The 13,323-nt window shown below is 43.1% G+C and overlaps 2 protein-coding genes across 3 annotated transcripts in view; one reads left to right on the forward strand and one right to left on the reverse strand.

The window, feature by feature from the left end:
* The first annotated feature begins 937 nt into the window (after positions 1-937).
* LOC117245980 (nectin-4-like) lies at positions 938-9,825 on the forward strand. Its single transcript, XM_033609623.2, has 3 exons — positions 938-1,088; positions 7,063-7,398; positions 7,507-9,825. The coding sequence occupies exons 1-3, from the start codon at positions 962-964 to the stop codon at positions 7,638-7,640; spliced, it is 597 nt and encodes a 198-aa protein (XP_033465514.1). The 5' UTR covers positions 938-961; the 3' UTR covers positions 7,641-9,825.
* Positions 9,826-11,224: 1,399 nt separating this feature from the next.
* The window catches only part of LOC117245937 (putative high affinity immunoglobulin gamma Fc receptor IB), a 48,999-nt gene continuing 46,900 nt past the window's right edge, over positions 11,225-13,323 (reverse strand). For both annotated transcript variants that reach the window (XM_078164307.1, XM_033609555.2), the window contains exons 3-6: positions 12,345-12,605; positions 12,023-12,265; positions 11,753-11,947; positions 11,225-11,655 (exon numbers count right to left, since the gene is read on the reverse strand). In XM_078164307.1, the coding sequence (XP_078020433.1) occupies positions 11,543-11,655; positions 11,753-11,947; positions 12,023-12,265; positions 12,345-12,605 (812 nt within the window). In that variant the 3' untranslated portion in view covers positions 11,225-11,542. The remainder of the gene's footprint in view (positions 11,656-11,752; positions 11,948-12,022; positions 12,266-12,344; positions 12,606-13,323) is intronic.

A 13,323-nucleotide genomic window follows, 5' to 3' on the forward strand; every position in this document is an offset into this window, starting at 1 on the left:
GCCTGACAAGTCTAGTCTAGCTGTGCTGTGAACTGTCACCAACGGTCGAGCTGAACAGCAGCAACATACTGTAGCTACTGTAGCTAGTTCACTTGTTTGCTGTCTAACTTGGAGCCTTTGGAGCCCTGTGTTCAACTTGTTTCAAATGAAAACTAGAAAACAAAGCTAGGGACATGTAGGCTACCCTAAAATATTATTGATTGATTCAGATTTAGATTCAGACACTTTATTGATCCCACGTGAGGCAATTCATTTGTAGCAGACTCATCCCAAGCATCAACCACAACAACATACAGTTTCCTATGTGATGCACAGTCCAGTAAAACAGACCACTAGGTCATTGAAGGGCCCAAGTTTAAATAAACATATAGATACAAATATATTTTTTAAAAAATATATTGTTACATCCAATATTATAAGAATGTGTAGCCTATTGTTTTTGTTTTTTGGTTCATGGAGAAAGTATTTTGAGTATTTTAAATACAAAATTACTCCACTCAAAAGTATTTAGTTACAGATTACATTTGCTTTTTATCGGCCTTATCAAATACAAATTACAAAATACTCAAATACATATATTAAATACAAGTAATAGAAATACTGCCCATCCCTGCCGGCCTCAGGAGTGATCAGCACTCAGCCTCAGTGTGACTGAGTGGAAGTGTGAAAGTGTTTCTGCTGACAGACTCTCTGACTTTAATTGTATTGATAAAGGTCGATCAGGGAAACAACAGATAGTTTCTAATAAATAAATAAACAAATAAATAAGTCATTTCTTTCTTTTCTTGTTCAGGTTTTGAATCAGAACAAATCAAATATCAAACCTGTCAGTGACACGCTGAGTTTATTTTATCTGTATCAGATCAGTCTGATCAGCTGTCCTCCTCTCTCCTCGACTCCTCAGAGTGCATGACGTCCTACAAGATGCTCCTCCTTCCTCCTCCTCCTCCTCCTCCTCTCCATGCACAGATCTGTGCAGCTGTGTGCGGGTGGAATGAGTCAGGAGAAGGATCGACTCTCTGCTCACATCATGGCGCAACTTGCGACTTTGTTAGTGTGTACATGGATGTTTTCTCTGTCTGCAGCAGGTGAGCTGTGCGCGCGCGCGCATGTGTGTGTGTGTGTGTTATAACATGTTGTGATGGCAGCAGTCAGGGTGTGTTTCTGTTCACAGCTTCATTTTCTTTTAACTTTGCTGTTTCAGATTCTTTTTTCGACGTTTTTTTTATTTCGACGAATTCTTGTAAACAATAGTTTGTTTCGTAAATAATGACGTCACCAACCGTGAGTGATGTTTGTGCTTGAGAACGATCTTTTGTTCAGTAGCGTCAGGCCCACGTGTCACCACCCTGTGCCTGTCTGTCTGTCTATGGCAAGCCGTTTTAACATTTAATCACTAAGTTTGATTATCCGGAATTACTATTATAGATATCTATAATGTCATTGTGACTAGTATGAATTTTAATTTAAGATATCTGAAACGTCATTCTGACTAGTCAAAACTACAGTTACAGATATCTGTAATTCAGTTTTGACTAGTAAGATTCAAACTATTTTTGCCATTCATGTGTATGGGGTTTGTCATTATAGATATCTACAATTACATTATGACTATCTATAATTCCAGTTTGAGATATCTACAACATAATTCTGACTATCTGAAACTCAATTCAAGATATCTAGAAAGGACCATGTAGATATCTTCAACTGATGATAATTAAAGATATCTTGAACTTGAATTATGACTAGTCAAAATTAAGTTGTAGATATGTCAAACTGGAATTACAGATATCCACAATAACAATTGCAGATATCCGCAACTACGTTGGAGATATCTATAATGACAAACCCCATACACATGAATGGCAAAAATAGTTTGAATCTTATTAGTCAAAACTGAATTACAGATATCTGTAATTAGAGTTTTGACTAGGCAAAATTATGTTGCAGATATCAGTAATGAATATCCAGTCTAGTGATTAAATGTTAAAACGGCTTGCCATAGTCTGTCTGTCTGTCTGTCTGTCTTCACACTGCTCCTTTATGTGATCTCAGCTCAGACACAAGACTCGAGGCTGTGTCAGGACCAGCTGCACTCGTCACTGTGCAGAATGTTTTACTTCCTGCAGTTATAAACCAGTTAATCATATTCCAACATGTAATTTATTTCTGCCCTCAAATAAACGATTGGAGAAAAGTCAAATCAAACACTGACAGAAGAAATTAATGCAAGGTGTTATGACATCATCAGATCAAATCCTGACTGTAATGTAAGTAGTGATGTTCACACTGAGTGCAGAGGGTGACTTAATGTAAGTAGTGATGTTCACACTGAGTGCAGAGGGTGACTTAATGTAAGTAGTGATGTTCACACTGAGTGCAGAGGGTGACTTAATGTAAGTAGTGATGTTCACACTGAGTGCAGAGGGTGACTTAATGTAAGTAGTGATGTTCACACTGAGTGCAGAGGGTGACTTAATGTAAGTAGTGATGTTCACACTGAGTGCAGAGGGTGACTTAATGTAAGTAGTGATGTTCACACTGAGTGCAGAGGGTGACTTAATGTAAGTAGTGATGTTCACACTGAGTGCAGAGGGTGAGTTCACAGTCAAACTTATTTATGTAACATCACGAGCGTTCATAGAGCAGTGTGCAGAAGGGATTCAGGACAAGGCAAGGCTCTTTTCACCTCGCCAAAATGTAGCATAACTTCAGAGCGTTATTTGCCCTCCTGTCTGATAAGACATCACATCATGGCTGCTACCAGACGATGCCTCAGCTCCTCTGCTGCAGGATGATGTCAGCACCTTCACTGTGGCTTTAAAGCTGAGTGTGATACAGCAGGTTTGACTGGCTGTAAAGACTCCAGCTCCAGATCTGCTGCTTCATCCCTTTGTTTGTGTGTGTGTGTGTGTGTGTGTGTGTGTGTGTGTGTGTGTGTGTGTGTGTGTGTGTGTGCCCTCAAATTACTGTTTTCAATGAGGACTCGTGGCAGATGGCTCAGACACCAGAGCGACGCCTGTGTTTCAGGGTGTGACAGCTGCACCCTGGGATCACTTTGAGAAGACAGCTACACCACGTGTCATGTGACGAGGACCAGCCAATCACAGCCCACAGATATCTTTCCTCCCTTAGTAAATATCAGTGTGTGATCAATATGGAGGAGGAGCTGATCATGTTAGTGCAGAGCTGTCAGAGCGTCTCATCTGTCCCACAGACACACAGGAAGTAGATCAGCTCTGACCTCAGGGTTTCAGGTAAACAGGCTGTGATACGGTGACCATTAAGGTTGCTTAGCAACCTGTTGCTGTGCTCTTGAAAGCTGGCCCAGAGACACAAAAGAAGCTTCCAGTGTCTGACCTCATGTTTTCCAGGTGGTTAAAGAAGCAGCATGTGTGAGGGCCGTCTCCACATGACGCACCTGCATGACGCATCTCTGTCACTGCGGTCAAGTGAGCACAGTGTTCCAGCTCCTGGACATGTTTACATTCAGACAATATCCAAATGTTTTTCCATCCATCTGTCTATCCATCCGTCTACCCACAGAACTACAATGTAAGAGGAAGTGTAAGAGAACAAATTAACGAACAACAAATTAAAAACCTTTCATACATGCAGCACAAAGGTCTTTACACTCAGCTCTGAGTGCTTCACACTTCAACTGTGTCATGATCCTGTTTGTCTTGTCTTTATATCCTCTGGACTTTGATTTGGAGTTTTCTGTCTGTGTTTCATGTTTAATCTGCTTCCTGTTTTATTTTGTAATTCTCTCCTCATGTGTCATGTCTGGTTTCACTTCCTGTCTTTGTGTGTTTTCTGTCACACCTGTTTCATTAGTCCCTCCCTGTTCCCAGAGTCTTCCCTTCACACCTGTTGTGTATTAGTCTTATCCACTCTACCCTTGTTGTCAGCCAATCCCCACCTCCGTCCTGTTGCCTGTTTCCTCTTGTGATTAGTTTCCTGTGTAAATATACATGAGTGTGTCCAGGGGCCTGTATCATGAAGCAGGATTAATGTCTCAGCGAGGTAACTTCAGGGTTAACCCTGGGTTTTCGGTCTCACGAAGCCGGTTCAGTTCTTATCGGGGTAGATCACCATGGTAACTTACTCTGAACGGCTATCCTGCTCCGGAGCAGGGTAAGTTCAGGGTTGAATCTGATCCTATAAAAAGCACCACCCACTGGCCGATCAGCTGTTGATGGCTGACAGAAATGCAGCCCAGTCATGACAGGAAGTTTAATTCATTTGATTGATTTTGATTTGAAAGTTTATTCTGAACATTAAAAAAGAAAAGAAAGCAACAACAACAGACAATGAAAAGATTGTTCAAAAAGGAGTGGAAAGAAGTGGAACTTTCATCCCACCCCTTCATAAGAAAGAAACTGATCATTTGCAGACACTTAATAGCACCATTAATTAGTGCCAACATTTTGTTTTGTTGGAGGAAATGATCCCTGTTAAAGATAATGGGCCTAATTGACAGCTTTGCTGCTGGAAATGTGGAAAGTAGCCTATCATGTCTACACTTCATGGTGTTTGAGGGATTTTCCTTTTTGTTTTTTTAAAGAGGGACACTAGCTATATTTCTGTGCAGCTGTTAATTTCTAACACAGCTCAATATCAGGATGATTTTATTCAGACTATCAATTTGGTGTTGATATGATTTAATTGTGGCGTCAGCTTTAAGCTTTATTGTAGCATATATAACGTTATGACAAAGAAGACCAATTTATCAGATGCAATGATGTTAGACGATAATTGTAATACACGCAATTCATCTGCGCAGCATTGATTTCATGGGATTCAAGGGTGTGATCAGTGTCAGATGTACAGGTACAGGTACTGTAGCTACTTGAACCAGTGATGAGTCATTTAACCTACACATCATTTTATTTGCTGCCTTGTGTTGTCTTGATTTTTCCCTCTCTCCTCCTCTATTTCTTCTTTCCTCACCCGTTTCTTTTTCTTCCCTATCATGTGATTTCATTGATGTTTGACAGGGGAATTTCTTTGATAAGCTTTTAGTGGCTTCTAACCTCTCCGGCACTTTTCTTTTTTTAATCTTGTAAATGTTATACTGTCTGTTTTTAACATTATGTGCAAATAAACTAATCTAAACTAAAACTAAACATTATTCATCCCGTTATGCGTTGCCACACATGTCTCCTCCTCCTGCAGCTGCCACGGTGTTGGCCTTTTCTCTAATGTTGCTTTTCTCCTCCTCATATTTTAGTAGAATTACTCTATGAGCCTCACTACAAATACTTTTTTTGTCTCACATACGGCGCTCTGTGAGGACGCTCTGTGAGGACGCTCAGTGACGCTCAGTGACGCTGCGCTTTTCTCATGATTGTGATTGGTCCGCTGCGTGCGCGTTCACGGCTCTTGATAAAGCAACCCTGGGTTGAGTTACCGAGTTAATATCCAGCGTCGTGATACCGATTATCCTGATTGCCATTGTTAGGGTTAGTCAACCCAGGATAGGTCTGGGTAACCCAGGAAAGGTTGATCTCGCTTCGTGATACAGGCCCCTGGTTTCACTTCCTGTCTTTGTGTGTTTTCTGTCACACCTGTTTCGTTAGTCCCTCCCTGTTCCCAGAGTCTTCCCTTCACACCTGTTGTGTATTAGTCTTGTCCGCTCAACCGTTGTTGTCAACCAATCCCCACCTCCATCCTGTTGCCTGTTTCCTCTTCCTCCAGCTGTGTCTCCTCTTGTGATTAGTTTCCTGTGTAAATATCCATGAGTATGTCCTGTTGTTCTTTGTCAGTTTGTCTGTCTTGATCCTGGGTGTGTTCTGTGGTCGTCCCTGTTCGTCGTGTTTTTCCTGGTTGGTTTGTTGGGTTGTCTTTTTTGTTCTGCTTTCATTTGGACTTTTAGCTGCCTGCCTGTGCTGGATGTTTTCAATCGGCTACATTAAAGCTCGCTTTTTGTCAGACACTCAGACTGTCTGTTTGGGTCCTCCTCTGCACTGACACGTGACAAACTGATTCATAAAATCCAGTGAGAGTTTAAAAGAGTTGCAGCAGCGTGAAGCGTAAAAAGAGTTTCAGTCACTGACAAAGGCTGCGTTCTTGATCTTCTTCCAATAAACCAGCAGCAGATGTTTTCAGTGTTCTTGGAGGCAAACAGTTAACAAGGGAGTTAGTGATGTAGCTCGGTCCCAGGGCTTTGTATACAAGGAGGAGGAGCTTAACATTTAAATATAACAGGAAGTCAGTGCAGAGCAGCTCAGACTGGCCTCATGTGCTCTCTCCTCTTCTGGTTCACAGTCGAGCTGCAGAGGTTTCAATCAGCTGACGTCTCTCAGTGGTGTTTTTGGGAGGCCAGTAAAAAGTGCGTAAATGTCCCGCAGGCTGTTGCTAATAAAAAATTGTCCTGAACGCGTCGTGCTGTGTCAAACATCCTCGAAACAGCCAGCCAGGCACAGAAAGGTTGATCCCTTTGTATTGTGGCTAAAACACATCAAATCAACGAACGCTCTCTGTCTGAAGTCACATTTGATAACGTGAGGGAGTGGATCCACGACGGCCGACAAATGGACTTTGCTCTTAAAGTCACCGACAGACAGCAGACGTTGGAGAGGTGAACACACTGGGAAGAAACAGCACCACCTAGTGGACAGAAAGAGCAACTGATTTTATTATTCTAGGACCAAAAGTTGGATTAAAATGTGTATTTGCAAAAAGTAATGAGGTATAAAGATGGAAACTTGACCAATAGAACATCACCATGCAAAATATCACGAAAGTATTCTGTATTGATTTTATTCCTCACCCTTAGCTATGCAGTGTGAACGCACTTAGCGCACTTGTGCACTCAGCATATTGAGTGTTTAGTACAGACGGATGACATTTGAACCAAATCCCGGTTCGCGTCACAGATTTAACATGAGAACATGAGATGTGTAAAACAGTGTGTGTGTGTGTGAATGTGTCGTGTGTGAAATGCTGATGTTGTTATCACTGTCGTCAGATCAGTTTCTGAACAAACTGTGGAGCTGATTGAAAACTAGCTGCACAACTGACGTCAGCTTCCTCTGGATTTCTCCTCTTCTTGTTCAGACCAGCAGGTCACAGCGACGCCCACAGGAGACGCCACGCTCCCATGTCAGGCTCCCGCAGATACTCCCACTGACCTCAAACTGTTGAAGTGGAGCAGACCTGATGTGACTTCAGGTTATGTCTACTTTCACAGAGACGGGCGCTTGTTGAAAGAATACCAGCACCCGTCCTATCGTGGTCGCGTGGAGCTGAGCGATCCAGAGATGAGGAACAGAGACGTTTCTGTTGTTCTGAGGAACGTCAGCAACAGTGACGCTGGAACATACGAGTGTCTTGTTTCAATTAAATCCGAACAAACAAGCAGACAACACGTGAGGCTGACAGTCACAGATGAAGGTGAGTTTGTGTTTGTAAAGACTGTAAGTCATGTGATCAAAGTGCAGGAGACGACGTCTGACGTGAGACTGAAATGAATTCTGCTCTTCACCTGTTGGTGCTCTGCAGGTCACAAAGAAGGAGACGCTCCTGCTGGAAACAAGCGTGCAAGGATTGGGAAAGTAGGAAGCACAGCTGCTGGAGGAAACAAGAATGGATATGTTGGACTGGCACTCTGTGTAGTATCAGCACTGGTTTTATGATCTTCATGTATGTATACAAAGATCATTAAACCATCGTGGTGTTCCTAAAACCTGTGGGGAGCACTGACTGGAGACGTAACAGGTAACAGATGTTTGTCAAGACGTCCGACAGCCCGTCTGTGAACACTAAGAGCTCGGCCAGCAGGGACTGTGTCCTCAAACCAGGTTTTAAACCATGAAACATGATCTTTTCCAAACCATAACCTAACGTTTTTTTGTGCTTAAGGCTAACCACTCGTTAACCACAGCGCTGAAACATAAAGTTTTGATATATCTGCTACATGTAGCATACAAATGGAACATGTCCACGGCTGCAGACACATGTAATGGCAACGCTTCTTTTGGCTGACACAGACCTGCACTTCCTCCTACAATATAAAACAGTCAGTGAAATAAGGAACCTTTATTTTAAGAAGCTCAGATCTATGCGTGTATATATATGTGTATATATATATGTATATATACCTTCTACCAGAGGCCTGGGAGTTTGAGGGTTGTGCGCAGTGTCTCAGGTGTTCCTTGGGGTCACAGCCCCCAGTGCTCCCATTAGCTCTGGCACCACTGTTGCCTTTACTCCCCACATCTTTTTCAGCCCCTCTTTCAGCCCTCGGTGTTTTTCCTTCTTCCTGATGTTGCTGTCGTCTCTCACCGCCTTCTTCTGTTGTTTGTCCATCAACATGATGTCTGATTGTGCGCTCCTCCTGCCTGCATCTTACCCCCTGCTGTTATGTGCTGAACTGTCTCAGGAGCATCTCTGCTCAGCCTGCACCTGGGGTCCTGTCTGCTGTGGTAGACGTCTGCTTCTGTTGACCTGGTACTGAGTTCCTGTTCCTGTGCTGCCATGGTTAGTGCCTCTGTGCCGTCTGTCAGTCCGGCCTCTTCTAAACACTACTAGGACTGTTGATGGTACATGGCGTGATGATGGTTCATCCTCCTCTTCTGCTGCCTGAGGTATTCACTTACATGTAGCAGCTCATCTTTGGGCACCAAGTTCCTGATGTGTTCCTGGATGTTGGTTGTTTCGTCCTAGACGGGGGCTCTGACACTAACCAGTCCTCGACCCCCCTCGCTACGTTTAGTTTACAACCAGTAATATATTCAGGAAGTAACTGTTTATATTTGTTTGGATTTTATTTCATTTTATTCTGTACTAATTTAAATATTTGTATTTATGTAAATATATTTGTAGGGTTTGGTGGAAACAAGGCTTTACAATTCAATGTATAAACCTGTTGTAAGAGCCAGAATGTTCTTTATCTAACCAGATGTTAATTTTTATGAACGATGTGTACGTTAGGCGCTGTTGTGCTGGTATCTTGGGCGCAGCATAGGTAGGAAGGTCGCTGTTGCCTTGCCGGGAAATCAAAAGGTTTTGTTTGTCACACTGTTTGCTTTCAATGGAAACAATGGAAATGAACTTTGTGTCACTGAACAGAGTAAAGAGGATTGTGATTCTGCAGTTCACCCTTCAGAGCCTGTACTGAACACACACCACAACAAAAGATAGCGCACGGCATCAAACCAAAGCAAGCGCACCAGTCAGGTCACTCCTGACTCAGATATCTCAGTGGCTTGAAGTACGAGATTTACATCATGTTGACATTTTTGTGTTCCTAACTAGCCCCAGCTTGAGTCTGTGGTGCAGGCTCAGACAGGCCATGAGGCAATTCAGACTGCAACGAGGTGACCAGTACCATCTGTGCATGCGTCATAATCTAGAAGAGTGGCTTTCAAACTTTTCAAGCTCAAGGTACAGCAGAGGTCAAGCCAAAATCTCAAGGCTCACCTGTATTTATATCTGTGCACAACAGCTTCTATTACGTGTGTTATCACTCAAAAAACAACACAGGTAGCTTTCATCATACTGTCTGCTGACTATCTTCACCTGTGCTTTGTCTTAATTTTCTCTGTACAACGAAGCGATCCATCGTTCCACTCACAGCTGTCCCCTTTTAAATGTTAAAAGCATTAAATTAAATCACATTTTTAGGTAGAGTTTGCCTCTGTATTAGGAAACGGGTGCACACGACATACTGATACAGACAATTAAACACACAGAGAGGTTTGAATGTTTCAACGTTAACGACACTTCACAGACACGCTCTGACTTGTATGTACACTGTATGTTTGTTACTTTGAACCCTTTCATAACTTGTTGAGCATCTGGAATAAACAGTGAATCAGCTCTCAGATGTCTTTATTACTGTGTTGACTCCATGCAGGTGTGTCTGTGTATTTGGATCACGGCCTAACTTCATGTGTGTCGTTGGAGATCCCGAACGTGTCCTGACGTGTTTGACATTCAGCTGAAATGTTTGAACTGATGTGACCTGTGAGGTTTGATCATCAGCAGGTCTGACAGGAACACATCAGACTGTCATCTGAATGAATCTGATCAGTTTTGAATGTTTCTGTGTGACGTTCAGTGGAGCTGCTGTCTCTCTTCTTCTCTTAGTGTTTTCTCCTGTGAGTTCAACCGCTTCCAGTGAAACTGATCCCCTGTAGGACAAAGTGAAGCTGCTATGCTGCCCCCTGCTGGCTGACTGACTGTAAAGACATGATGCTAGAACAAGTCATCTGGATGAGTCTGATTACTTCCTGTCAGTGTGACGTCAGAGAGGAGTTGTCTGATGCTCTTAGGAGCTTCTAATACAAAACTGTGTGTTCAAATCTCCTGACTTCAGTTCCACTTCAGGGCAGGAGCACAGAGTGTGTTTGATCTGATAAATATCTGGGACTCTGTTAGACGACTCAACTATTTGTGAAAAAGCTGAAGCTGAGTTTTTATTTTAGAAACAGGAAGTGCTTCTGTTTCTTGGTCTCTGCTACAGCAGTGACTGTGTTGATTATGTGTGGGAACGTCTGCAGAAGGACTTATAGTTGCTCTCACTGGTTCCTCTCAGACGTCTCAAAGCTCTGTTTATTTTGTACACTGTCATCTATATGCCAATGTCAGGGTGTATTGTAGCCGCTCTTACTAACCCTGTAGTTGCCCCTGTTTGTCTGGTTGTTATGGTTCACTTATAGCGTATAGCTTCACTTATATTGGCTTTTCTTTGTAGTCATCTTATCTTGTGTTTCATACTGCTGGTTTTAGAGCTGCATGTTTTTAATTTTGTTGTCTGTCTGTGACTTCATGCTGCTGCCTGTCTCGGCCAGGACACTTCTGAAAGAGATTTTTAATGTTAAGAGATTATTCTGGTTAAATAAAACATGACGACGCCCTGTGATGCTGAAATGTTGTTGTCACTGTTAAAGGCTGAACATCACTCAGTGTGTTTGGGTCACTGAGCATGCTCAGTGCGGTGCTGTGTTGTCAGACATTTCCTTCTGTTCACTAACATGAATCTGTCCTCGCTGTTTTCAAAACTCATCACACACAAGTGATGTTTTGTTTCCCTTTATAGTTGTTTTTATGTTAATTTATATCTTTGCTAAAGGACAGATGACTCGTTCAGTGTCTCTGAGGAAGTTTTTCTTCTCTTTCTGTTTGTTCGTCATCTTTGTGGTTGTTTTGTTCCTCTTTGTAGAACGAGTCTACAAAACCACATGATCACATGAGAATAAAACACAGAGAGAAAAGATGCTCATCATTTTGTTTTATTTCATCTAAAGCGATTAAAAACATGACCTCTACATTAACATGAACAACACCACGACTCACAACAGAGTCTGAACAACTATAACTGAGTCACCCTGAGTTCTCAGGCTCCACTGAACCTGACACACAGCTGCTCACATTAGAAGACTAGAAGAGTTTAAAGAGAGTCAGAGATCCTGAGTTCAACATCATCTACAAGTCAAACTACAACATGTGGAGTTCCACAGGGAAGCGTTCTGGGTCCTCCACTGTTTCTCATCTACCAAGGACCTGAAACATTTTAGCTTCATTTCACATCAGTTCAGAAGTGATGCTCCGTGGTGACAGCAGTGATGACATCATCGTAGTCATCATCCAATCCCTCCTCAGCCTGGGTGGGCAGGGTTATCACCATGGAGACAGGCAGGTCATTTCCTACAGTCAGAGCAGGTTAGAAAGAGTTCTGTTAGAGACAAGTGTCAGTCATCAACACAAGAGTGATTGATTGATTGATTGATTGATTGATTGATACCTGTGGGCCGTTGTCGATATGAAGACACCATGATGAAAGTGGAGATGCAGTACGGACAGAACACCACCAGGTGGCAGAGCAATCTGAACACAAGGTGGAGGTGGTCTGAGTCAGGGGGCGGTGCTGCAGATGTGGGCGGGGTTACACCAGAGGTCGGGGCTGCAGATGTGGGTGAAGGTGTGGTTGTAGGTCTACCTGTAGAGAGAATCCCACCTGGTCAGGTGAATATCTGGATGAATGAACTCCTGAAATCAAAGGTAACCTCCTGACCTGTGACAGTGAGCCAGCTGGGTGGAGACTCTCCATGACCTGTGATGTTACACTTGTAAAGGCCTTCATCAGACCTGGTTACATGGCGGATGGTCATGTGACCTGCAGGCTCAGTCCTGATGAAGGAGCCATCTTTATAGAAAGCAGCTGGGAGGTTGGAGGACGTCTTTGTTTTACAGTGCAGAGTGACATCATGTCCCTCCATCACAGGGAGGACAGGACTCTGCAGGATCACTGATCCACCTCAACACAGAGACAAACTACAGCATTTCATCCATTTACACACAGCTTCATCAACACTGACTCCACAGTCTGATCTTACCAGTGACACTGATGTTGATGCTCTTACTGGTTGCTCCCTCTCTGGACTCACACCAGTAAACTCCACTGTCCAGAATGGTTGTGTAGCTGATGTAACAGGAAGAACCAGCAGGTGTTCCCCAGTCGTGACACGCCACTCTGGTTTCATTGCTTGTGTTCCTCCTCAGAGTCCATCCAGCAGAGCTGTCGTCCTCCTCACAGCTCAGAGAGACAGACTCATCTTCAAACATCTGAGAGCTGCTGGGACTCACAGTCAGAGAGGCTGCAGGGAGGAGGAGGAGGATAGACACATTAAAAGCTGAAGCCACTGACAGATCTCAGTTTGTGTTTGTGTCCAACATCATGTGATTAATGTAACGTCTAATGTGTCCTTCAGTCCATGTGAGGACACAAACTGGTCCTTTCCTTGCAGACCAAACACTGGACCAATGTGAAGCATCATGTCCAAACACAACTGCAGCTTTTTCTAAATGCAGCATGTTACAGTCTGTGCCCAAAGTTCTGTCTGACAGGAAGAGAAACCCTCAGATAAAACTGATCCTGTCAATGTTGGCCATGGAGCACAAACTCTGAGGTGGTATTTAGACTTTGTGCAGACACAGGAGGAGGACAGACAGACTCCCCATCAACCTCTCAACCTGTGTCTTTGTGTCGTTGTCAGTCTGAAGCAGTGTTAATGTCACCGATGAAAACTGACAAAAATGTTTCGTCAACGACCTTTTTCAACAACGGAAAAAAAGACGATAACAATCTAAACGTAGATCTATGTTCAATTTCAGAAAACTAATAAACATTATTGTCTCAAGACTAAATCTAAAATAGATGTCACCATGAACACTGGTCTGAAGTCTGAAACAAGTGTGTCACTGCTGGAAAGATGGTCCTCTCATCAAACTGAGCTGTCTCTGCAGAGACACAGACACTTTTCATATTGGTGCTACATGACCAGAGAAAGCAGAATAAAGGCTGTGACATTTGCT

This window comes from Epinephelus lanceolatus, chromosome 22 (assembly GCF_041903045.1).
Source record: "Epinephelus lanceolatus isolate andai-2023 chromosome 22, ASM4190304v1, whole genome shotgun sequence".
Lineage (NCBI taxonomy): Eukaryota > Metazoa > Chordata > Actinopteri > Perciformes > Serranidae > Epinephelus > Epinephelus lanceolatus.